This window comes from Sciurus vulgaris (assembly GCF_902686455.1).
Source record: "Sciurus vulgaris genome assembly, chromosome: 12".
NCBI lineage: Eukaryota > Metazoa > Chordata > Mammalia > Rodentia > Sciuridae > Sciurus > Sciurus vulgaris.
In genome coordinates this window covers 92617722-92644029 of record NC_136473.1, presented here as the reverse complement: position 1 = coordinate 92644029, position 26308 = coordinate 92617722, and the positions used below count along the sequence as shown (strand labels likewise).

At 30.3% G+C, this 26308-nt stretch overlaps 1 protein-coding gene across 3 annotated transcripts in view; it reads right to left on the bottom strand.

Annotated features, from left to right (window-relative positions):
- The window catches only part of BRINP3 (BMP/retinoic acid inducible neural specific 3), a 392892-nt gene that overhangs the window by 118517 nt on the left and 248067 nt on the right, over positions 1 to 26308 (bottom strand). For all 3 annotated transcript variants that reach the window (XM_079107246.1, XM_079107247.1, XM_079107245.1), the window contains 2 exons: positions 10865 to 10970; positions 3814 to 4050 (listed from right to left, as the gene is read on the bottom strand). In XM_079107246.1, the coding sequence (XP_078963372.1) occupies positions 3814 to 4050; positions 10865 to 10970 (343 nt within the window). The remainder of the gene's footprint in view (positions 1 to 3813; positions 4051 to 10864; positions 10971 to 26308) is intronic.

Sequence of the window (26308 nt, the reverse complement as noted above, 5' to 3'; positions counted from 1 at the left end):
CAATATTGTTATGTTCCACATGTAAGTGACACCATGTGGTGCTTGTTTTGTGGTGCCAGAATCATTTCACTTAACATAATGATCTCCAGCGCCATACATTTCGCAAATGACAGTATTTAAATCATTTTATGGTGGGATAGTGTTCCATTGTGTAGATGTATAACATTTTATTTGTTAACCAGTCAATGGACACAAAGGTTGTTTCTACTTCTTGGCTATTGTGAATAATGCTGCAATAAACAACAGGGCAGATGAGTCTTTAACATATTTATTTTATTTCCTTTGGACATCTACCTACAAGTTGGAATTCTAGATCATCTGGCAGTTCTGTGCTTAATTTTTTGAGGAACCTCCATCCTGTTTTCCACTATGGATGCAGTAATTTACATTTCAGCAACAGTGTACAAGGGTTCTTTTTCTAAACATTCTTAATAGCACTGGTACTTTTTGCTTTTTGACACCAGCCATTCTTACTAGAGTGAGGCAAAATCTCATTTTGGTTTTGATTTGCATTTACTTGATGATTAGGGATGTTCAACATTTTTTCATATATCCGTCAGCCCTTCATAATCTTCACTTGAGAAATGTCTATTTAGGTCTATTGCCCATTTTAAAATTATTTGTTTATATGCTATTGAGTTTTTGAAGTTCCTTCTGTATTCTGAATGTTAACCCCTCATCAGGTATATAGTTTGCAATATTTTCTTCCATCATGTAGGTTTCTTTTACTTTGTTGTTTTCATTTGCTGTGCAGAAGTGTTTTTAGTTTGACACAATACCATCTATTTTTGCTTTTGTTCCTCTGTATTTTGAGTGTTTTTCCAAAGGTATTTTCTCATTCCAATGTCTTGAAGCATTTCTTCTGTCCCCAGTATTTTCATAGTTTTAGGTCTCATATTAGATTCTTATATCTATTTGGAGCTGATTTTTATAAGTGATGAAAGATAAAGATCTAGTTGCCATCTTGTGCATTTAGATATCTAATTTCCTCAGCACCATTTATTAAAAAGACTTTCCTTTTTCCAATTTGTGCTTGTGATGCAATAGAATTAAGGATAAAGCCAAATTTCAATAGATGATGAAAATTCACTTGATAAAATTCAGTATCCCTTCATGATTAAAATTGAGCAAATTAGATACAGGAGAAATTTATTTCAAAATTTAACTTCATACTGAATACAGAGAAGTTGAAGGCTTCTTATCTAAGGGCTGAAATAAGAGAAGGATGTCCACTTTCACTATTTGTATTCAAAATTGTACTGGAATCCTAATCAGAGCACTCAGGCAGGAGAAATAGAAGACATCCAATTAGGAAATTTGTAGATGACATAGTATTATACATATAAAATTACCAAGTCTTCATCAAAAAAAACCACAAGAATAAACAAGTCAGTTCAGTAAAGTTGCAGTGTAGAAATTACACTGTGTATAGAAACTGTACTCCAATAGAGAATTATCTGATGTAGAAATTTAAAAAGTAATCCTATACCCAATAGTGACCAAAAACAACAACAACAACAACAAAAAAAAAAACCTAGGAATAAATTTAACCAATAAGATGAAATAGCTCTATAATGGTAGTTGTAAAATATTGATGAAATTTTGTAGAGGGTTCAAAAAATTTTAAAAATCCTGTGTTCATGACTGGCTAAATAAATATGGTTAAAGTGTCCATACTACTCAAAACGATCTATAGATTCAATGCAACCACTATCAAAATATCAATGATATTCTTCACAGAACTAGAAAAACAGTCCTAAAATTCGTGTGGAACACAAATCTCTACGTAGCCAAACCAATCTTGAGCAAAAAGAACAAAGTAGAAGACATTTTACTACCTGACTTCCAAATATGCTATAAACCTTATATAACCAAAAGAGCTTTATAGTGGCATTAAAAAAAAAAAAAAAAAAAAAAAAAAAACACATTGACTGATGGAAGAGAATAGGAAGCCCAGATGCACAAATCTTCTCAACTGATTCTTAACATAGGTTAATGAGGACTTTATATCCATTACATATAAATGAACTGGAGAGTTTAAGAAAATGTTTTCATACACATGACATTAGCCTTTCAACTATTTAAAGTTTTTTTTTTTTTTTTTCAGTAGGCATTATAGAGAGATAATCATTTTAGGATTATATCCTTAGGATATGAATTTAAACTGGTTCTTCTTGTTCTTTGGGTATGGCCTTTGGCACTTTCAGTTTCAGGCCTACTGAGTATTTGCATCTTCAGGCCTGTAACATTTCAGAAGATAAAATTCTACCTTTGGAAATTTTATTAGTTTAAGTGTCAAGTCACCTTCTACATTTTAAATCAAAATAAGGAAATGTCTAAAATAGAACTGACCACATGCTTAAAACAACACAAGTACCCAGTAAGTATTCTGTAACCTGATGTGACCACATATATTTCTTCTGGTTTCTCTATCTTGGAGTAGCAGGATTTTCCATGGGCTAATAGATTTGCAGCCTTGAAATCTGCCATGAGTTGATAAATGTGCCCCAAGGAAAAGCAGTTATAGAAACTCAGTGTCAATTCATCATTCTCTCCAGAGTGCTTCATCCTTGTCTGTTTGATTATCAAACCCCTTCTGTAACAGGTTTGATTTTTAAAATTATTTTACTATAAATTGACAAATCATAATTGTATATATTATGGTGTATAATTTGATGTTATGATGTATGTATATAACCTGAAATGACTAAATCAAGCTAATTAAAGAATCCATCACTTCAAATACTTATCTTTTTTTGTGGTGAGAATATTTAAAAATTATTCTCATAGCAATTTCAAACAATTTGTTATTATTAATTATAGTCATCAAGCTGTGCAATGACTCTCAAAACCTTAATCCTCCTATCAAAATAAAATTTTGTGAAGTTCATCCACAATCTCCCTGTTTCCCCATACTCCAGCCTCTGATAACTACCATTCCAATCTGTTTCCATGAATTCAACGGTTTTAATGCACTATTTAAATCAAAGTATATCTTAAGTAAACAAATCTGTTAACTTTTCCTTATTCTACTTACTACCCTTTTATTTTATAATTTGATGGTTCTCTTTGCTCACTTTAAAGGTAATCATGCCCAACACTTTTGACCAAATCCTATACAATTATATTCACCATACTATGGGAATTTTTAGTTCTTTTATCATCAATTATTATATATGATCCTTTTAATAGTTTTATTTTGAGGAATCCTTTAATCTTATATTGTTTAATGTTCAATGCTTTATAAAATGCAGACTGTTAAAGGTAAAACATATACTCTTAAAGGTTACATAGCCAATAAGAATGTTGAAGACATAAACAAGCACTCAAAAAATTAGAAGTAACAACAAAAAATCCAGACTATTACAAAATTGATCTAAATTGGAGAATAACATAAGTAGTTAATTGAAGATGAGCACACATAAGAATTGTGCTTATATAAAGGTACAGAACAAATGCTGCCTACATTTTACCTCACAGGTGAAACTCAAGGTCCACTAGAAAAGTCTAGAGAAGCATGAAAGGGATTCGTTGATAAATTATTATATTGAGAATGCAAGAATGTTTAATAAGTGACTAATAGATCAACTCAAGGATAGTGCCAATAGCACATAGCAATGCACAAAGGACAATATATTCTTTCATTAAATTACTTAATAATCACTAATAAAAGCAATATGAATGTCCATTTAAAATAATAACAAACAAAAGCCCTTTGAACTATGCAATAGATTCTTTCAGTAGGATAAAATAGTCTTTTTTGACATCTTTTGGTCAAAGATCAAATGTGTTATAGTAAAATATATATCATACCTGATTCCTCAAAGTCACTGTTGTAGACTTTCCAGGTTTCAGTTATTCGAAGAAGATTCTCTTCCATGGCTTGGATGTCCATAGAAGGGCAGTTACATTCTGGAAATTTGGGACCACACTGACACCAGCAGTCATTATCCTTGCAGATAAATTCTCCCTCTGAATTGCAAGCAATGTAACTCAAAGCTGCTTGTACAAAACGTTCCTGAAGATAGTCTGGAAGGAGTACTTGAAGCCCTTGAAGAATAAGCATAGTCATCAAACAAGTTTGCTTTGTAAAGAAAAAGGTAAAATATGTATTTATAACATTCAATGAAAAACAGTATAAATTTTAGCACATTATGAATGTATGCATAATTTAGAACTATTATTAAAAATTATCTATAAGCTTGTAAATATTTATAGTTCATTCAACATATGCTGACTCTATGACCTTTGTCAAATGTATTTAATTGGATCTTTGATGCAATTAATAACAATATTTAACTTTTTTATATAATGTAAATAGATCCTTATCTTCCCATAATGCTGAAAATACATGTCTGCATTTATTTTCCACTGCTTGATTTCAAATGATTTTCAATACATTCATTTTCCTTGCAGAGTATCAGCCTACAGCAACACAGATATAATGCAATGGGTTTTAGTGAAAGGGTTCTGGAAAGTTCTTGGTAAAGCTTATCCCATTTCTTTAACAATGCAGAACTTATATGCTTGTATTGTTTAGGAGTAGCAACAATTGACTACAGAGGAGCAGATGGACTGATTTAGTTATTTCACAGTTCATTTCCTTGGCATGTACAAAGACAGCCCCAGTGATATAGCTCATTACTTTCCTGGATTCAAGTTTCATAAAGTCACTCTCTCTTTAGAAAAGTATCAAAAATGAAAAAAACCTGAAAATTAATATTTGGGGCTTCATATTCATTATGATATATCAAGAAAAATATGATTTTATTATCAGTATTTCTTGCTTCATGAGAAAATTTAATTAGAAGGCTAAATCATTAAGTAAAAGTGAATAAAACACTAAGGGACAATTTGGCCAACACCAAATTATTATTTATGATGAAATGAATCTTTATAATTTTTATATTTCCTTCAAAGAAAACCATCAATTCTGGACCCTTGACTATTATCTATGAATTTGATTTACTAAATATCAATAATTAATATTTAAAGAAAAGAGTCTACTTTGTGAATGCATTGTAAACTCTACCTATATCATTGTTTCAGATAAACTCTCCTGTACTGGCCAGAAAATTACTTTAAGGACTGATAAATTCACATTTTTATTAATTTTTATTTTATCTCAAAAAATATTTAACTCCTGTCATTTGAAAGATAATTGTTATGTAAGCTACAAACATGACTGACAAATACACTCAACCTAAAGATGTTTGCAGTATGTTTAAGAAAAATAATGATGCAATTATATAATTATATTGTAGAATGCTACTTAATAACTATTACAGTAGGGATAGATGGAATTCACTAGAAATAATTGATTGAATAAGCAATTATATAAGGCTCAGGAAGGTTAAAAAAACTTTTCATAGATAGTTCTCAATATTGAGAGATTAGTTATTTACGTTAAAAGATAGTATATTAACATCATCACACACAGAAGAATATATTCTTTCAATAGCAATTAACAGTATTGTTTTAAAGGACATGATCTGTAACAATGGAATAATGAGTTGTTAAGAAAAATACATTTGGAGTAATGCAATTGGTATTGCTATATGATGGTGAACTGCATGAAATTAATTCATTTGGATTTAAGTGACTTGAATAGTGTAGGATACTCTAAGTAGTTTTTATTTGGAAGTGAAAGGTATAAAGAAAAAGTTATTAATTTCTCCAGAAGGTTTTGCAAAATTTAAACTAGGTAAATAATTATGGAATGGGAGAATGAGAATGTAATAGGCAATATTTTATTTGATATAGGTGAAATATGCCAAATGACTCAGAGGCATCAAATAGTAAAGTAAGAAGTATTTCAATTCTCATCCATGCACTTCGGAAATACCTAGGGATTTCCTCTGAAAACATCCCTTTCAGAACTAAAAATAGACTGAATAAGTCTGAATGTGTGCTATCAGGACTCAGGAATTAGGATATATTTACTAAAATATCTAATGTAGCTAATTGTGTGTGGATCAGATATTTGGAAACTATAGGTCTATACTTAAGCTTTAATTTTACCAAAAAAAAAAAAAAAAAAGAAAGAAAATTTACAGAACTAATATAACATTAAGAAGTCATAAAGCAAATAATTGCATTACAATTGTAAAGGAAACTGGTTATCTGTATAATCTATAAAGATTATCTCTATAATCTATAAAGATCTCTGTAAAGATTATAGAGATATTGTAGAAACAGAGGAATGAAGTTATTGGGGGAGGAATGATTGGCACAAAATAATGAAGAGTTCAGTTTTAGACATACAAGCATTGCTGCTCTCATTTCATATATATATATATGAAACACATATACACACATTTGTGTGTATATACTCATGTGTACTTGTGTACGTGTACACACACATAATGCTCAAAGATGGATACCCAATTTATGAAAAATCAAACTAAAAATAAAAATGGAGAAAATAAGGTTAGAGACATGATATTTGAAACTTTGTTATTTTATAAATGTACCACTAGCGGAAAGTATAAATGATACCTAGAGAAGTAAGTTAGACTGTCTTGGAAGACAACTCAGAGTAGCTTAGTGTTGCCTAAGGGAAATTTTTTTAAATGTGCAGAAACAAGGGAGTGGAAATACTGACAAAACTGTTGTTAGGGAAGTTCTTGTTGCTGACACTCTAGGAAGTTGAGCCCAGAGCCTGGGAGCTTATTATTGTAAAATCCAGGATGGGAGAAGCAGGGCAAGTGTACGTGCCATGAAGTGAAATATGGATGCTTCCAATGTTGGAGGACTTATGGAAAAGCTACATAAAATACTTAAAATAATTTTTGAAGGGATTAAAAGGCCATTTAGGTAGTAAGAATTTGTGGGGCTAACATGGTGAGAAGGGAATCCCTTGGGAGTGAGTCCAACATTGAACATTCATTTTTTTTCTTAGAATTTTTCCCAGTAACAAGGCAAAAATTGACTCTTTGAATGAGCCATGTCAGAGACAGTAAATACTCAGGGTTTCTGAAACCAAGATGTACTACAAATCCAAAGAGTAAGATAAACAGAACTAGACAAGCCAAACTAATTAGCTTTCTTCAGCTCTAAAGGATAATTTCAATGGGCTAAATTTAAAGTGGATCACAATACTTTCAGAAATAAAAGCAAATTTCTGAAGGAAAAAAAGAACATTAGTATTTTAGAATCATTTTTACAAATCTAAAACACAATAACAAAATACAATAAAAGCATAATGAACTTATAAAGGAAAGGAACAACTGAAAGACTATCAAACATGAACCTAAAAGTTAATTATAATCACATGCTTAAAACTTAGGTAACAAAACAGACAATTTTGGTAAGTAACTAGAAATTATAAACAACAATCAAGTGTGTATATTTTGCAAGTGAAAATAAATCAGTTGGAGTTAAGAAGCATTGATTAACAGCAGAATAGATACACCTGAACAATAGTAGCCTGAGATATGTCAGAAGAATGTATTTAAACAGGATGAAGAAAAGGCAAAAGGATATAAAGTACGCAAAACAGTATAAAAGTTATATTAGTCACAAAGGAAAAAACTCAAAACACATCTAACTGGTGCCTCGAATTACCTGAATTAGAGAACAGAAAGCAAAGAAGCAATATTGATAAGTAAATATAAAAGAAGTTTATAAAATAGAATAAAAATTTTAAATAATCTGCATCACATAAACACGCTATAGTAAGACAGAGCTAAATGAAAATAACCAGCTGACTAGTGCACTCTGATGCTTTTCTGTTCATGTGCTACCTAAACATTTGGAAAAAGTAAATACTATTTTGGACATGATTAAGTTGCCATACAAATTTTCCAGCCTTCATTAAATGTGCCCACAGTAAGTCATTTGTATTATAAATATGTATATATTAAAATACTATAGCATTTTAATATATGTACCAAATGAAATTTAATTCTGGTGATCAGCATCTAATATATCTTTTAAAAATAGTATATGATCAACAACAGTATATGTAATATAGAGATACATGCATACATATATTCTCTCCTTGAAGTTACTTCATTCCAACATACCGAATATTCTGTTCAAATATTTTTATTCATAAACATCTTTCCTTACTCACAATAATATTTCTGTCATAAATATAAATGACTTAAAATACTTGTATGTGTACATGTTTTCTGAGAAATAGAAATGATATTATGTAAAATGTTACATTATACATAACTTCATGACAATGAAAAAATTTAATATTAAAGAAATCATTCTGGGATAAACTATCATAACAATCCCTAATAATATAATTCTATAGAGTTAACTTTAAATGTTGATAAAAACTTTTACTAATGCTGACAAAAATAGATTTTTGAAGTAGTATCATTAAATTATTGTTATAATGAAAAAGAAGTATAGTGTTTCATCTTTTAAAATCATATTTAATTATTCTATTGATAATAACCTATTTATTCCTATGTAAATTTTGTTGAAATACAATGGGAACCAACTGATCTGAAAATTATTTGTAATTCAGTTATATGGATCACTCACTTTCTCAATTTCTGTAAATTTTACTAAAAAGTTCCTGCGACGACTTAAGCAACTTTTAATAACTACTGTTATTCTTTTACTTAGAGGCACTTTGTTTCATAAGATACCATCAAAAGGGGTTGGGAAACTTGAAATATTAAATGCAATACATATTTTCCAATACTTATGATCATTTTTATCATATATCTTAAATACATTTTCATCAATAGTTTGGAGTTGGAATATGGTTTTATCAATTTTCCAAAACCAGTAACTCTATTGGCAAAGTCAAATTGCAAGGTCAAAAAAGCAAATACATTCAGCTTTCTCACTACCAGAAAACATTTGATTTCATCATCATTAATTTTAGTCAAAATTAATAGTTGTACCACTTTCATATGTGTTATTATTGACAAAATAACAACTTCTTATGTTGGTAAGTAGGTCATGGAGTTTTGTTCTGAATTTATTGCCTACTGCTGTTGACATCAATAGTTATTGATGCTTCCTTTGCCTTTGCTCTGATAAAATCTTACTTCACAAGAAATTATTTTTCTCTTATAACAGTAGATTTTTAGAAGACAGTTTTTAAAAAAAAACTCATACTTCTAGACTCCTTTCAATAATACATCTGCATTCTAAAGATCCTTAATGTTATGAAGATTGTAGAACTTCATCTTTTGCTTAGCACATCAAAATACACACCCACACACACAGAGCAAATTATTTCTATCTATCATCTACATATATATCTATATCTATCTATTGAACCAAGTAGCTATCAAAGTATGATAGAGACAAAGACCTAAAGTGGTTTCTTGAACAACATCAATTTTTTCAATTGACTTATGCAGTGACCAAGGATTAGGATTTCTTTTCCTCTTTAAAGGAATGCACTATGGTAGCATTGATCCAGAATTGCTGAATAGTTTGCATTCTTCTACAAAACAAAGAGACAGTACTAAAAATAAATCTGAAAAGATAAATCAAGATGATAATTGAACTGTAATACAGATCAAATTTAACAGTGGATAGAATGTTGAGGATCTTGAGACTGGTTTCCTAAGATGATCTCGGAAAGGCTCTTTACTCTCACATGTACAAATAGAATAGACAATTGAAAATATAGGTCTGGCAAGTAAAAAGAAAGTGGATATTAGAAATGAACTTTTGAGTCACAATAATTAGAAAGCACAGAAATAATATTTATACAAAAGTAAAGTATTTCTTCATTTTCCTCTTTTGCTGAATATTTTTTTGGGAGAGGTAGTTGAGGTTTTAGTTTTATGATACAAAATTATTTTGAAACTGTGATGATACATAGGCAATAAAATTCAATGTCTCATTAATATATTTTAAATAAACCAATAAAATAACCAAGTAAATTGGTTTAAGCATTTATTATCATTTTTATCAAAGTTAATAATTTTGATAGAAAGTTAATCCATACATCAAAAAGGAGTAAGTAGAGAATTACAATAATACTGCATTTCTCTTTAAATTAGAAAAATATTTCAATAATTTTAAATCTAAAATAAACATTAAGTCAAATAACATTTATATAAAACTGAATACAATAAATACAACTCCTATATGCAAAATTCAAAATGTAAACTAGACAATTATAAATCAAGATTTCCACTTTGATCACTCAACATATTTTGAACAATGAGTGTCATCATAGATATATTTCTGAGCTAGTTCTACTAATGCATTTGTAAGCATGTATATTCATTAACTTTTCTTGCCCTTAAAAATGAGGAAATATGCATACTCATATGAACTTTTGGAATAGAATAGGATAATGCTGTTATGAATAAAACAGTCTATATTGAAATATTTACCAAAATATGGTAAAGAAAACACGGTAAATCATTAACATTATCACAAAACAAATCATTACAATGAAAGTAATGTGAATACATGTATTTTGTTAATATATTATCAAGTATGTTTCTTTTTAACTGAAAAAATTCAGCATTGGCTGACATATTAAGTTAAATTTAAAATGCTGAGGGTTCATTTTACACCAAAAATAGATGTGATTTCAACTTTCACAAGAATCTGTAAGAAAAAAGTCATATTTCAGGCAAGTCCATACAGAAATCATTGTTTATTGAGACAATAATCATATGTAGAAATAATATTGCAAAGATAAATTTTCAATGGCTATAATATTAATCAGGGAAGAAAAGTGAAATTTGACATTTTCTTTATCTGACCTGGAAGGTTCATATAGGCTAAAAATTATGAAATTAGTCTTTTATAAATTTAATCACCTAATAAGATACATATGGTTTATTTAAAAAATATAAAAGAAATCACAACAGAATAATTTTCCATCCAGACTCATGGAGTATTAGTAGAAATTTTACCTACGTACCTTGCAACTGAATCTTATTCTCAGGACTCTGAACCAGAACAGAACTCACAGAATCTAGGTTGTCATAGTTACTGCAGCCAAGAGGACCTGTCCGAGTTTCTGTTACCTGACAAACAAAAAATCAACTTTATTATAGAAACCAAATTTTACAATTTTCTTTCAGATCAATGTAGTTGTCACATACTAACATTCTATATTTGACAGTAAATATTACTAAAAGGTCTAGGATCTGATACATACTAGCAATAAATATATCTCCAATTTCATTTGGTCAGGCATAAATCTTCTGGGAAAATAATGGAAGACCTCTTTGGTCAAAACCAAAACTCATATAAGGTCACTGATTTTACAAATAGATAGCAAAAGCAAAGTTTTTAGGATACACACAATTTTTTTTTTTTTTTTTTTTTTCTTTTTGGTACTGGGGTTGAACCTAGAGGTGCTTAACCACTGAGCAACATCCCCAGACCTTTATTTATTTATTTTTTTCAGTTTTGAAACAGGGTCTTGCCAAGTTCCTTAGGGTCTTGCTAACTTGCTGTGACTGGCTTTGAACTTGCATTCGTCCTGCCTCAGCCTCAAGAGTTGCTGGGAATATATGCATATGCCATCACAATGGGCAAGAATTTTTGGCTTATATGGAAATTGCTTTTGTTTTCTTAATAAATCAAAGCATTCACCAAGCTACCTTTTTAAAACTCCTTTTATTATTCCATTCTTCTACTTTAAAATATTGTTCTCTATTATGATAGCATCAAAGTCTTGTATCTGTACTGTATCTCCTCAACAGCAAATTTATCTCCCTGTGTTGCAAAATAACCTCAGTTCTATGCCTTTGCTTACATATCTCCACTTCAACCACACCTGGGTTAGTAAGGTTCTTGTGTAAATGCACACATAATGGGTGAAGAGAAAGAAACACATGAGGCATGGAGGAAACCAAAGCAAGAAAATGGTAAGGTCGCAATTTTGTAAGTAAGGTAATTTTATTTCATTACAGGGAAACTCTTATTCTGTTACTGTGTTCATGAGAATAAATATATGAAAAAATAATTACTTTTGAATTTAGAGATTGTTGTATCTCTGTACCTATATCCATGTTGCTTTAATTTCTCATTCACCATGAATGATAATAAAATTCTAGTATCAGTTATAATTAGTTTTTTTTTTATTTTTTCACAAATAAATTAATAGATGGTTATTTCATTTAACCCTTTTGCCCCGCTGTTCATTGTGGAATGCCTATAGAATCTTAAATTGAACAACAAATATACTAATTATGGCACATTTGAAAGAACTGTTATGTTTGTACAGGTATATATATATCCATATATGTATTTTTCATGTGTATGAAATATACAATAAGAATATATAAGTTCTATATTAATTTCCAATGTATTTTAATTCACCTGTGTCAATTTTGGTAAAACATTCACAGAACTGAAAACTTGGGACTTCATGTGTTAACATAAAAATGTACAAAATCTAGCCTATTCTATGAAACAACTATTTCTTCAATTATTTTATATTTAAGGATCCTACATATCTTATTAGTGTCAACTCTAGTAAATGCATCTGTATTTTTTCTAATTAGTTACATGTGACAGTAGAATAAATTTATGCATTTTGATAAATCATACGAAATTGGAGTATAATTTCTAATTTTTCTGATTGTATATACTGTAGGATCACATCGGTTATGCAGTCATATATGTACATGAGTTAATGATGTGTGTTTCACTCTACTACTCTTCCTAGCCTCATACCCCTTCCCCTCCCTTCACTCCCCTCTACCTAATCTAAAGTAACTCTATTCCTCCCTAGGGTCCTCTCCACTACATGTGAATTAGCATCCACATTATCAGAGAAAACATTTGACCTTTGGTTTTTGAGGTTTGGCTTATTTCACTTAGCATGATATTCTCCAAATCTGCATCTGTATTTTTAAAGGTACGTCTGTTTTACTATCAAACTAATAATGAAGTGAATATAAATGAAAAGAAAAAAATATAAAATTATTATGCAAACATTTCTATAGAGGTTCTATGTATGACACACATAAACTGTATACATGAACCACCGATATGTTAAAATTTTGATCATCAGGTGATATATGAAAGTCTAATTTAGGGATTGCCATTTATAAAGAAAGTGGGCTCATTCAATGAATAAACACAAAAGGAGTTAACACTGACAATAATTCATTATTGATTTAGTCAAGGTTTAGTGAAACGGCATGCAGAATGAAAAAAACATGCAATGAATACATTTAAATGAATAACATTTTAAGAAGTATTTTAATAAAATCATTTTAATTTATTTATTTCATGTTTTTCTGGGACATAATATGTTGAAATCAAGGGAACACCGAGATTAGAACACAAAAAGCATTTCCTCTCTGCAATGTCAAACTGGGTTGTGGTTGTAACTGAATTCTCTGAATAAAAGTACATGTGCTCTAGAGGATGGGAGGTTACAAGGAGCTGGGTAGTTCGGGGCATGGAGGATATGACTTAACCTGCATGTGACATTGAACATTTCCAAAATTATATTCAGAGAAAGTTATCTTGTAAATATGTCAAAAGTGATTTAGATTGTATGAAAGAATACATTTGTAAATTGTGTTTAAATTATATTGTAAAAGTCAGTAAGGGTGTAAAGTGTAGTAAATTTAAGAAAAAGAAATATATGTCATTTTCAATTATTTGTTGTAGCCTTTTCTATGTTGTTTCATTGAATTATTGCTTATAATCTCACAGTTGGAGAACTTTTTAAGGAGTAGTAGAAAAATAATCTTCCTAATTCAAAGAGATGGCTTGTAAGTAATCATGTAAACAAACACCATAGATTCAGGTGTGTTTATAATAAAGTAAAATGTGTACAAATAATTTACTTGGAAATAAACAATCTTGGCTATTCATATAAAACTTTCTTACAGTATTATATGTTCAAAATATGATGATTGCCTCAAGATTATGATGGCATAGTAATGTATTGGGGTTGTGAAAGAAAACAATGAAAAGAGGGCAAACAAAAGAAGAGTAAAAAACAATTATTCCTCAATGAAAACAGTATTGTTAGAGTACACAGTTTTTAAATTCAGATATTACATATTGAAAATGTTTACAGACAAAATTCTAATAATGCTATTTAATTTTTTAAAATAGATTGAAATAAGCACACCAGGGTACTAGTTCCAATACTAACTGGAGAGGAATTTATACCAGACTGAAGAGTCTGTTGGATAAAATGCTTAAAATTTGCTGAAGATAAAATGAGATAGTTTATGTAAAGACCTTACTTTAGTCTTGCTCCAAAGCAATTACTTCAAAATATGTGTGAAAAATTAAATGCTTACTATAAAAAAAGCAAAGGCACAATAATAACTCTGGTGCAAATGACCCAGAATTTTTCCTCTTTCAGCACCCAATCAAGGTTGTATTATAATACTTTTTCTGATATCATTACTGGGTGTTATTATGTTTATTTTTAGACAGAGACAGAGTGTCTGCATTCTAATCATACCAAATCAAGTTCACTCTTGAATCAGATTATGCACGATTTTTTCCTAAGGTCACATTGATATGCAATCAACACCTAATACAGAAAGAATATTCTATAATGAAACTAAATCAGAAATATTAGTTAAGGGAAAATGGGCCATTCGATTACATAAGACAGAAAAGAAAAACATCAACATTAACACAAAAACAGAAAAAATTTGTCATCCTTTGATTTAGAACACGTTTGAGAAGTCTATCCAAAAATTGAAGTACATGAGAAAACGTTTTCAATACTGAGTGAAAATGGTAAGAAAAAGTTTATGTGCTTTGTGAAATTATACCTACACACATGTATTTTATAGATATCTGTGAAACTGCTATTCTCTAGACTTTTTTCAACAGGAAGCAAAATATTTGCTCATCAGTGTCAAAATAATGAACTGATTATTGTTTCTCAACAATTCAATAAAACGCATGATCATATAAATACTGTATAGTTAATACAAATCTATAAAGTATATATTTTTATGCAAAATCTACATTTAAAGCTTGCAATGTTCCTAGGAACTTTTTCTGATGTCCAAGGGGGAAGTAATTTTTTATCTTTAAGTTTCCATAGAGGCACAGATATGTATTCCCCCTTATAATGACTTGTCATCTATCAACTTTTTATTGGTTACATGACAAGAAAACATAGAGCGTAGCAATATTCTTACTTGTTCCAATCTGTCATTTCTAATAACAAAAGTAATAAATGTTCATGTTGGAAATTCAAAAAATGAAATAAATTACTAACCCAGAGGAACACCTGCTAATATTTTTTTCTGTTTTTACTTATTTAACGTCATCATTGCTCTAGACATGAAAATAGCTGCAACTAAGTCAATTCTTGTTCAGGACCATTCTTTATTCATAACAATAAAATTTGTAGGTTTTATCTTTTTTTCATTACAAATATTTATTTTATTCATTTAGAGTTACATTTGGTTATATTGAAGTAACTTTCAAGTCATTGAATACACCATTAATTATCCATGTAAAATACTAGAACAATGTAGCTTGTTTGCAAAATAATTATGAACAAAGAGGACCTACGATCTTCCTCCCGAGTTCAATTTTCTCTGCTAAACATCACATCTTACCTAAATAACTTCAAAATGTTGATATTTATTAATTTGCCTATTTTGTACAGTAGCAAGAGAAATTCATTGACATGTTTGGGACTGGAGTGGGGGAGAACTGCCATTTGGTAGTGGTACCTACACTCAGACAAATGTCCATGCCAGTAATTGCCTACATTTGTCAATTTTGTCTGCACCTTGCTGACATTTTCCTGAGATACACCCTACCCCACAGTGTCCTCTTTTCCATTCTTTCAGAAGTGTCTTTTAATTCTCTAATTATCTAAAGCACTTTATTTTTAGAAGAAAGATTATACTAAAGAACATAAATTATATTTGGCTCTTGTATTTCTGATGACAACATTTAAAATGAGATCTGATATTTATTTTTCAAATAGAAATAATGATGCATTCTTACATAAAATTTTCCTCAAGGAATTAATAGTTATATGACTTTTTATTTATTAACATATCATTAACATGATTGCAATCCATATAAATGATAAAGGTCTCATATCCAGAATATATAAAAAAATTCTACAGACAAATCATAAAATAGGAAGGGTAATCTTAAAAAAGCACTTGACAAAAGAGGATATCTATATATCCAACAATCATGAAACTTCATTAATCCTTATCAGGGAGCTAATTAAATCAAAAGCATAATGGAATTCCACTATCTGTTCATCAGATGACATAAAAACTGATAGTCAGAAAATACCAGGTGCTTTTAGTACTTGAAGGAACTGGAATTCTCTTATATTGCTCCTAGGCCTGTAAATTAGAACAACCACTTCAGAATATTTTTTGAAATTATCTGCGTATATAGAGATAGGCATATCTTATAAGCTAAGTATACAGTCAGCAAAAACGTGAGTGTGTGGGTTCCAAAAGATTTATGCAAAGTGGTTCATAGAAATATTGTTTCTAATGATCCCAAACAGAAAAATATCACAATAGTGGTCAACAATACAATGTGTAAGTGAACTGAGAAACCGAATACTGTAGGACAGGAAGAAGAGTGTAAAGGTAATATCAAGGAATAACATGAATGAATCTCACAAGTATAATGTAAGTAAAATTGATTATGCTTCCAATAATATGAGTTAAAAATTAGGCAAAAATAATGGTTGTTAAAAGTCAGGATGATGACAGATTGACTTTGTATTCCAGAGTGATAGGAAGATAGTGATGGTGAGATGGAGGAAATGGTTGCTGAAATGTTCTCAAATCTGAAGATTGTGTGTATACTTCTCTGTATATGCGTTATAAATTAACATTTATTAACCAAATCAATTAATATTTATTTTCCTTATGAATTATATCAGGGCAGGTCCTGAGTTATCAATATCTACATGTTTATGGATATCTACAAATCTGTCTGTCTATATATTTAACTATCAATCCTCTATGTATATTGCAACACAAATTTGGATCTTTCTACTTATATCCTTTCATATTAATTATTATTCAAATATGGTTATGCAAAGAGGAAATGATAAAATCTGATAATGTAAAAGACTATGAAAAACAAAAGACTTATTTTTAGGTTATTAAAACAAAAGTTGACTTTATCTAAATATCAAACTCAATCCACATTTAATAATTTAATCATGTCATATTCATTTTGTTTTATTTATTTTATTTTCTTCAAGGAATAATTATTACTGTTCTCAAATTATAGACATATAGATGATAAATCAATTTTTTATAATGAATTAAATTACAGATTAATAATCTTATTACTCTTTCATTTTATAGGTATCCATGATTCTGATAAAAAGAAATTAGTTTTTTCCCAATAAACTCACTCTAAGTAGCAATAAAAAGAAATATGAATAAATAAGCAAGCTATTTAAATATTCTATTTTACCTAATGATAATTACTTTCCAGTTTTCCTTTGATTAGGTTTTCAAATTATTGCAAATAAATCATTATATTTAATATTAATAAGATAAGAGTTTATTAAATTCATACAGTTAGGATTCAAAATACATACCATAATAATTACAAGGGCCTTAGGAAAGACTTGATAGGTACAGTTAGAAAAATTTTTTTAAAGCAATGATGCTTTAGAACAAACTTAAATCTGTGTTTCCGAAAGGTAGAAAATTCTTGAAGGGTAAACATGCAAAGAGAAATAAGAATAATGCTCCCAAGATATCCTTATCTTATTCCTTTTTCTTACCACAGTGTTTCCTTTACATTTTATTATGGTAATTGTAAAATTACAATGCAGTCATCTGTTTCCATTATCTTCTCTACATATTTAACCATCATCCCCCTATTCATAATTACACATAGTACCTGGCACATTGTAGTAATTCTAACTGTGGAGTTACTCCAATAACTGTGAGTAAATTGATAAACAAATATTTTATTTCTGTTTAGAAGTCTTTACAACAAAGGAATACTTAATTTGTCAAACATTTTTGAGAGCCTCTTGAAGAAAATGCAGCAGTGCCAGCATATATAAAATTTTAGAGCTATCAGGAGTCTTAGAAATCATCTAGAATCACCATCTCATTATACAAATGACGTTTCTGGAGCCAAGAAGGTCACTGAGCAAGTTCGGTTTCTTGTGCATCAGGTGAGTAAAATGCGGGTTATTTCTGGGACTTGGAGCCCTGGGCTCATAAATCAGATATCCATTCCAAACATCCTACTGGCTTTCCAAGCTCAATAGTTAACAAGTTTTTGAAACTTTGCTTGGTTTCATCAATCTAATTTGTTCACTCTCTCCCTCTTGAAATTGTTATGGGAAAGCACAATTTAACTGGTCTAGATTGATGTAGAGGTTAATTTGGATGCTTGGATGATTCTCATGAACACTAAATATTACTATAAATGTGTTGGTTAATATAAATTTGATTGAAGGATGAATTAATTAGCTTTTATCTAATAATTTATTAATGCATTGAAATTAACTCTACATATTCTCATATCACTCCACACAAGAGTTTTGAAAAATAAAAAATAAGCATGATTAGTTTCTGTTTTATCATGAATATGCAATGTTATCACACACGTAAGATACTGTTAAAGCTATCATATTGTTAAAGTTATCAAACTATCATGGTTTAGAAAATGCTGATAACTAAACAGAAAAAAAATTCCTATTTTCCTAACTGAAAATAGTGTTTTATGATAAATTTTGCTTCTTTCCAATGTGAATATTGAATTTAAAAATAGTTTTACCATTTAATTTTTTTCTCTACCAGTAATTTATTCTTATTTCAGCATCTTTTAAGCACTTAACATCAGACTGCGGTGCAATGAGGTCTTAGTTCTTTATTCTGCGGCAATATTTCTGGAACTCATTGTTTAATTAAGAAATGAATTTTCAGTCATACTGTTAATTATAAGATGCATATAAAATTAAATGTTCATATTGGAATAAACATATTTCAGTAAAGAGATTATTTAATTTTTTTTTCACTTATAGTGTGTTTTGTGGGAAAAGTGCAGATTCACATATAAAATGCTACCAAATGAAAAATACAAGTATAGTATATCAATACAAAATTTTCTTGCATCACTATGCAATAATGAACATAATACTTAGTGTACAATACATAATTAATATATGTGTAGTGATTTAAAATATATTTCAGAATGTCAAGTGTTTTCTCGTATATGCTTCCAACATTTAGTAACCATTCAGAATAGTATATGATATATAATCAATGCCTAGATAACTCACATTTTCACATGAAAATAACAAACTGAATCAAATAAAAATTTAATGTGCAGAAGCATACACTAATATTGAATCATTTTTCTATACAAATGACTGCAGGTTGGTAACTATCCTAATTCTAGAGCCTCAATAATTTCAATTAAAATAATTTAAGATATTAGTGTCATCATATAAGGAATTTTATTGTTAATACCTATTTAGAGATGTTTTTCCATGAGAAGCAGTTGTACTTGAAACATGAGACTAATACTGGTGTGATTACAAGCACTATTAGGTATATTAATATATAAAAAATAATATAATTACAGATTATAAAATATAAAGAATTTAAACAATGTAGAGTCCAATATATTTATGTGAAGTAAACTATTATGGTTCAAGGAAGGTAATACAAAAGGCAGGGTGTAACATCTTATTTGGAAACAATATGGAATATGTCCTTTGAAAGAGCAATTGCTTTGGTGTAATTTTCTCTTGTGCTTGCCACCATGAGTCCAGGCATGGCTACAATGATTGGCCTACTTTTTCATACCCCATAAATTATCCTCCATCAAAATAATACACAAGTATACCACCCACAAGCACCTACATGTAAACCTACGGAGAAAAACAATGTATGACTTTGGAAACACATTAAAATATAAAATTACCAACCAGGCCAGAAAAGAGAAGTTTTCTACGGCTCTTGAAGTGTCTATTTAATGTGATATGGAATAAGGTAAACTGGACACAAATCAGTCAGAACAAGGTTTCCAAATAACATCAGGATCCCTTTGTGTTAAAACCATGGTTACCATGGAACTTAAATGCTTAGCACTTGATTGGTCATGGAGAGGCCAAACCTCAATCCACTCCTATGGATGCTATGTTGATTTATTTTTTAAATAACACAGAGCTTACAATCATAGCAATCATAAGAATCTATAGAGCAAAAATAGCTTTCATTAAGTTCCATAACCACATGGATATACATTTAGAGAACTGACATTTTTCTATGAGCTACATTTGTGATAGTAATAACTGTTCCTGCTACATAAACGGTAACCTTGTACTTCATTATACAAAATCTAAAAGGATATTGTTATTACACAACAGTTGGCTAAGAGTTTTCACATGTTTTCAATATGAATAATGACAAAAAGGAAAGCTTCACTGCCACAGGGCAGTTACAAACAGCAGACACAGATTGCCACCCGGTTCAGGGCCACGGTTTGCCTTCTGCATTTGGTGAGTTATTAGGAAGCCCCTGGAGTTATTACTGCCACTGTCAGGCCCAAATGCCACTACTCCTGGACCAGAGAAATGATGTTTTAGAGAACTCAGGGGCAGGTGCTCTTTCTGTTGCTTCACATAAAAAAAAAAAAAAAAAAAATGTGATTCAAGTCAGCATGCATCATATTTATTTTAGAAATGAAAACAAACTGAAGGAGTAACATGAAGGAATTCTTTTTCTTTCTTTTCTGTTTGTTCAATAAATTGCAGTCTCCTTGCCTTTTAATTTTCGAATCTACTTAAAATGATCATGAGCTTTAAGGTGCAAGGGGAAAAACTATTCCTAAATCCAAGATCAGAATACAAATACTATTATAATTCATCAGATAAAACTGATGGTTTTTTTTTTTTTTTTTTTATTGTAAACAAATGGGATACATGTTGTTTCTCTGTTTGTACATGGCGTAAAGGCATACCATTTGTGTATTCATAAATTTACATAGAGCAATGTTGTTTGATTCATTCTGTTATTTTATCCCTTCCCCCCACCCCTCCCACCCCTCTTTACCCTCTATACAGTAGTTCCTTCCTCCATACTTGCCCCCCTCCCTAACCCTAACTCTAACCCTTCCCTCCCCCCCATTATGTGTCAACCTCCACTTATTAGCGATATCATTCGTCCTTTGGGTTTTTGAGATTGGCTTATCTCACTTAGCATGATATTCTCCAATTTCATCCATTTGCCTGCAAATGTCATAATTTTATCATTCTTTATGGCTGAGTAATATTCCATAGTATATATATACCACAGTTTCTTTATCCACTCATCAATTGAAGGGCATCTAGGTTGGTTCCACAGTCTGGCTATTGTGAATTGAGCAGCTATGAACATTGATGTGGCTGTATCTCTGTAGTATGCAGATTTTAAGTCCTTTGGGTATAGGCCAAGGAGTGGGATAGCTGGGTCAAATGGTGGTTCCATTCCAAGTTTTCTAAGGAATCTCCACATGGTTTTATAATCAGTTTGATAACAGTGTGACCAGGTGTTACATATAAATGAAGATACAAAAACTAGAAGTTATGTAAATAACTAAATTTAATATAACAAAATGATCTTATAAATGACTAAGAAACAAGAAAACAAGCAGGAAGCTGATGGGATTAGGAGTTTCGGGCCATATTGCCTCTCCCCTGGAGATAGTGATCTCTAATTGCAAAAGAATTATGTGGGCTGTTCCTTCTGGTTTCTCTTATTTCTTTCTCAAATTCACTCTGTAACTACAGACCAACCCACTCCAAATTAGTCCTCTACCTTGAGGTGCCCTATTTCTTTGATGGACTAAGCAAGAAAACTGTTGGAATGAACGTTATCATGGATGGTATAGACTCTAACTTACAATTGAGCAAATTCTACTCAGATTGAAAATAAATTTGTTACCAAGACCAGAGAGCAGTGTTACAGAAAACAGATCCCTCCCTTCATTAATTCCTATCGTGTAATTTACTACATCAGTATGTTTCTAAATAAAGTCAATTTAGCCAATTGGAACTCACCTGGACTCTCAGGCAAGGTGAGTATCTCAGCTGATACTCCTAATGATGTAAAATTGAATTATTTATTTCACTTTCTTTGACAGAATAATCAAAAATGGTGTATGTGTAAATGTCAAATGCTGGATTAGAGAAACTATCATGACATTAGAAGACAATGGCGCTGCAGTCAAGAACACTGCCAGTCCATCGCCACTTTTAGTGCACTACAAGCTCACCCAGGATAATCCATGATTGTCAAAATGCAGTGACAGCATTTCCATAAAGTATTGTGTCATATTAAGATACTAAAGCAGGACACCTGGTTAGAAATAGGCTTTGTGTGTGTGTCTAACATTTAATAAAACTATCTTATAACTTTTTTAAAAATTTCTCCTCAATTTAGGAATCAGTATAGTGTATAAGAACATTTCACAAATTGCCTTCTATTTTATTAAAAAAAAATTTAGCAGAAATTTTGTATTACTCCTCTGAAATTCCATATTTAATATCGCTCTTCTGAAATATTTATTAAAACATCTCTCATTGCTTATGATTAAAAACTTTAAAACTTTTTTATTATGGCCTTTTGAAGTTTTGACAGTGCCGAATATTTCTGAATCCCTTAAGCATATCAATAGCTTCTGACTTCAGTTATCTTCTTATAATAGGACAGCTAATGCCTGTGCACAGACTAGCTGAACTTTCAAACTGAGATTGTCATATTCTTCCATTTGTCACCCAATTAAACAAGCGCCCGAGAGAACTGATAAGCGCAGCATACTAAAACTCAACAGACTTGAGCATAATTAGAAAGACAGAAGTGGATTTCTTGTTTCAACTGGCCATTACAGAGACAGTTCTGTCATTTCTTTCTTACTTATTTTTTTTCCTGAAAAATAAATTGGCTTTGCTCACAAAAAGAAGTTAGGAGAAATCCAAATTCTTTTGCAACTGATTATCACTAAAAGTCAGACTAAGATGACTTCAAAAGAAGAAAACTTAATTATATAGGAAAAAGAGGAATCTTATGGTCTGTATGAATTACATATGTGTCATTAAAATTCTAAGAGTCATGAAAAAAATCAACAAACTGCCCAAATCTCTCTCTAATATTTTAATCGTATTATGCAGTGTTGCCTTCTCATATTTTTTTATTTAAAGTATAGCCTGAGGATTATGTTAACTGTTTATCTTTAAAACAGTAATGGCAGCAAAACAAAAATGAAAACTACACACTTTGTCAGTATGCACACAAAGTATATATTTGTGTCTTTTCTGAAATAAATTTAGAAAACAAATAATAGGTCCAATGTAAAATTACTGCAAATCTTGTCTTCCTCTTCTATTACCTTTTTCCATATCTTCATCTCTTGAATTATTACCTTTTTTGGCCACTTATTTCCCCCAGAGACTGGAGTCTCAAAGAGAATTCTATAGCTCCATAATACCTCTGGGATTTCACAAAGCTTTATTGGCAACAAGGTATTCTCAGATTTCAGTTTAAAAAAATCGAAATGTGCTGGAGTTGCCCATATTTGTAAAGCCTGAGGTCTGTGAACTTTGAATCTCCACAAGTGGTATTTAACCATACAAGCAGGGGATTGTTACTCATACTAAACACCAAAATCCACGGTTTATAAAGCAAAATAATAAAGAAGAAAATGATTCCTCAGAGGGCATTTAATATAATTCCAAAGTAAGTTTTTCCATATGTGTGTGCGTGTGTGTGTGTGTGTGTGTGTGTGTGTGTGTGTATAAAATCACAAACCAAATTTCTATTCATCCAGAGTTTGTTTATGCAGCATTTTTTAGGGAAGCTTCTGATGATACATTGAATGGTTGGTTATTTCCATGGGCTAAATGGGACTTGATGATATATGAGCTGTTATTTCAGGTGTGCTGTAACATATAACATTGCTTTGGGATATTTTGCAACTTTTGAAAATGTGTATCAAATTGACAGTTTTTAAAAAGAAAATGCTACATTTTGAATTTAAGAAATTAAAATGAGTTATATAAAAGTACAATTTTAAGACCTAACAATGTAGATATGAAGATTTAAAAATTATTTTAAAATTGAGATCTCTTTAATAGTATAGCATTAAAGTGACTGGTTTTCTGGTCCTATACATTATGCAAAATGATTTTCTATCATTTCATGTCCCCATTAATATTTCTTCAATTTTAGAATTTGAGTTAAAAATGAAACTATTTTCTACTTCTATAACCAGTCTTAGCCTTTCCTAGAAAAAAATAATTCAATAATTCATGTAAAAGGAAATAATTTAAGAAAATAGTCTCTAAATTCCTTTGATTATCTAAAAGTGTGTGTTTGTGTGTGTATATATACTACAGAACATCATATTGCACATGATAAGACATGGAAATGCATACAATTTTACTGCAAATTTAAAATAAATACATGCAGAAATAAATACAGAAAAAATACATTTGAGTAAAAAAGAAAATAACAACAACACAGTCATTGCCAGAATTTCTTGGAGAAGTGTCTGTATTTACTCTATTTTTTTCTAGTTTCTCTTATTTGACTTTTCAGTTCATTAGCTATTTCTCCTGGTTGTCTCAGGTGACCTCCAGGCTCTTTTTCAAACAGTGGTGGATGGAGGTTGGTTTGCTCTTTTCCCTTCTCCTTTCTCTTCTCCTTTGTTCTTATTGTAGTCATATTTTAATTCCCACAACTTCTTCTACACAACATGAATTGAAAATTTATCAGTATTCCTTTTTGAGAGAATTAACACACATATGCTACTGACTTCACATTTTAAAAGATAATTTTCTCTTAGTTCAGCACACTTTCAAGAAGCCATTCCGAATAACTAGTATTAGATACATTATTATATTCTGTATATTGATTTTTATCTAGCCATTTTACTAAAATGCTACATACTTCCCTTTCTCCCTACCACCCCCTCCCCCAGCATGTATCACTAACTAAAATTAAAAATGTGCATCCCATGTGCATTCTGGGTTTAATTAAATTAATTTTAATCTTTCTTTATTCAGGTTTTCAATGTTGGCTGCACATTTGAGTTACCTAAGGTGCTACAGAAAAAACATTATCCTTATAAGTTGTGATATGCTTGTGTGGCAGGAGCTTAGCTGTGGTACTTTAGAAAAAAAGCTATCCAGAATATTTTAATATGCAGCATGTATTGAAAATCACTGACTTCAAAATATATTTGCTAATATTATTAAGCAGATGGCTTCCACCAAATCCAGGTAATTTTCCCATTGAAGTCTTATGAGTTTTAAGAATATTAGCTGTTCAATGTACCTTTTCAGCATGTTTTGATATGATTCCGTGAGTTTTTCATATAAATAATACCCATATTTTCAATAAATATTTACAATGTATTTCAAGGTTGTAGACCTTTGAGATTTACATGTGAGGGACTATCTCTTCTAGGCTCCCTATATTGTATAGAATTTGAATTTTACCATTTATACCTTAAGCCTCATAAGAATAAACAAGAAGAAATAAAATACATCCAGTTCAGCAAATGCCATCAAGTCCCTGGTGTCCCTTTTTTGCAAGGTTTCTTTTTCCACTCTGATTCTAGAATTCGTTTTCCTTCAGTTTATGGATTCGCAGATTTTTTTTCACCATTTCATCTATCATTTTATCTACTTTTGGGGGGATCTCATGCTTTCAGAACACTTAGCTAGGTTTAAGAAGTAATTTGTGATGTGATATAAAAGACCTTCACACTTCCCTTCTTCTGCAAGTACATGCATGTGCCATGCAATTTCATACTGCAAAGTCTTTGACTTCCTGTCTGAATTTTTCATTCTGTGCTACCACCCTGCTACTTATCTTTCAAGACCTGGATCAAGTATTTCTGAACATTCTTATTGAATACCTCAGGCAATAATCAATCATTGTTCTTGCAGTTAAAAAAAAAAAAATTGCCATACTGCCTTTTTCTATTTAGATATCTGTCTCAGTAGAATAAATACCTCAAGGGCAAGAATTTTATCATTTTAATTTATGTAGGCCTAATATGTAGCAGTACTGAGCATATCACAGATACTAAACACTTACCAAATAAGCAAATTAAATTTGTAGATCTTCAGTAACCTTATACTTCCATGTAGAGTACAAAACACTTGATAATTTATAGCAATTATAGAATTACATTTTATATGTACATTAGACCTTTTAAATTAATATTATTCACTAAACTAAGAGTAATTAAATATTTGCACTAATCTTATTTTAATAAAAAGTTATTTTATTAGATGATTCAAATAAAAAAAAAAAAAAAACCTAGCAACTGGTTTCTATTACATGAAGCATCAAGAAAAGTAAAAATTTTTAAGTCAAAATTGAACATTAAGGAAAAAAAAAAAAGA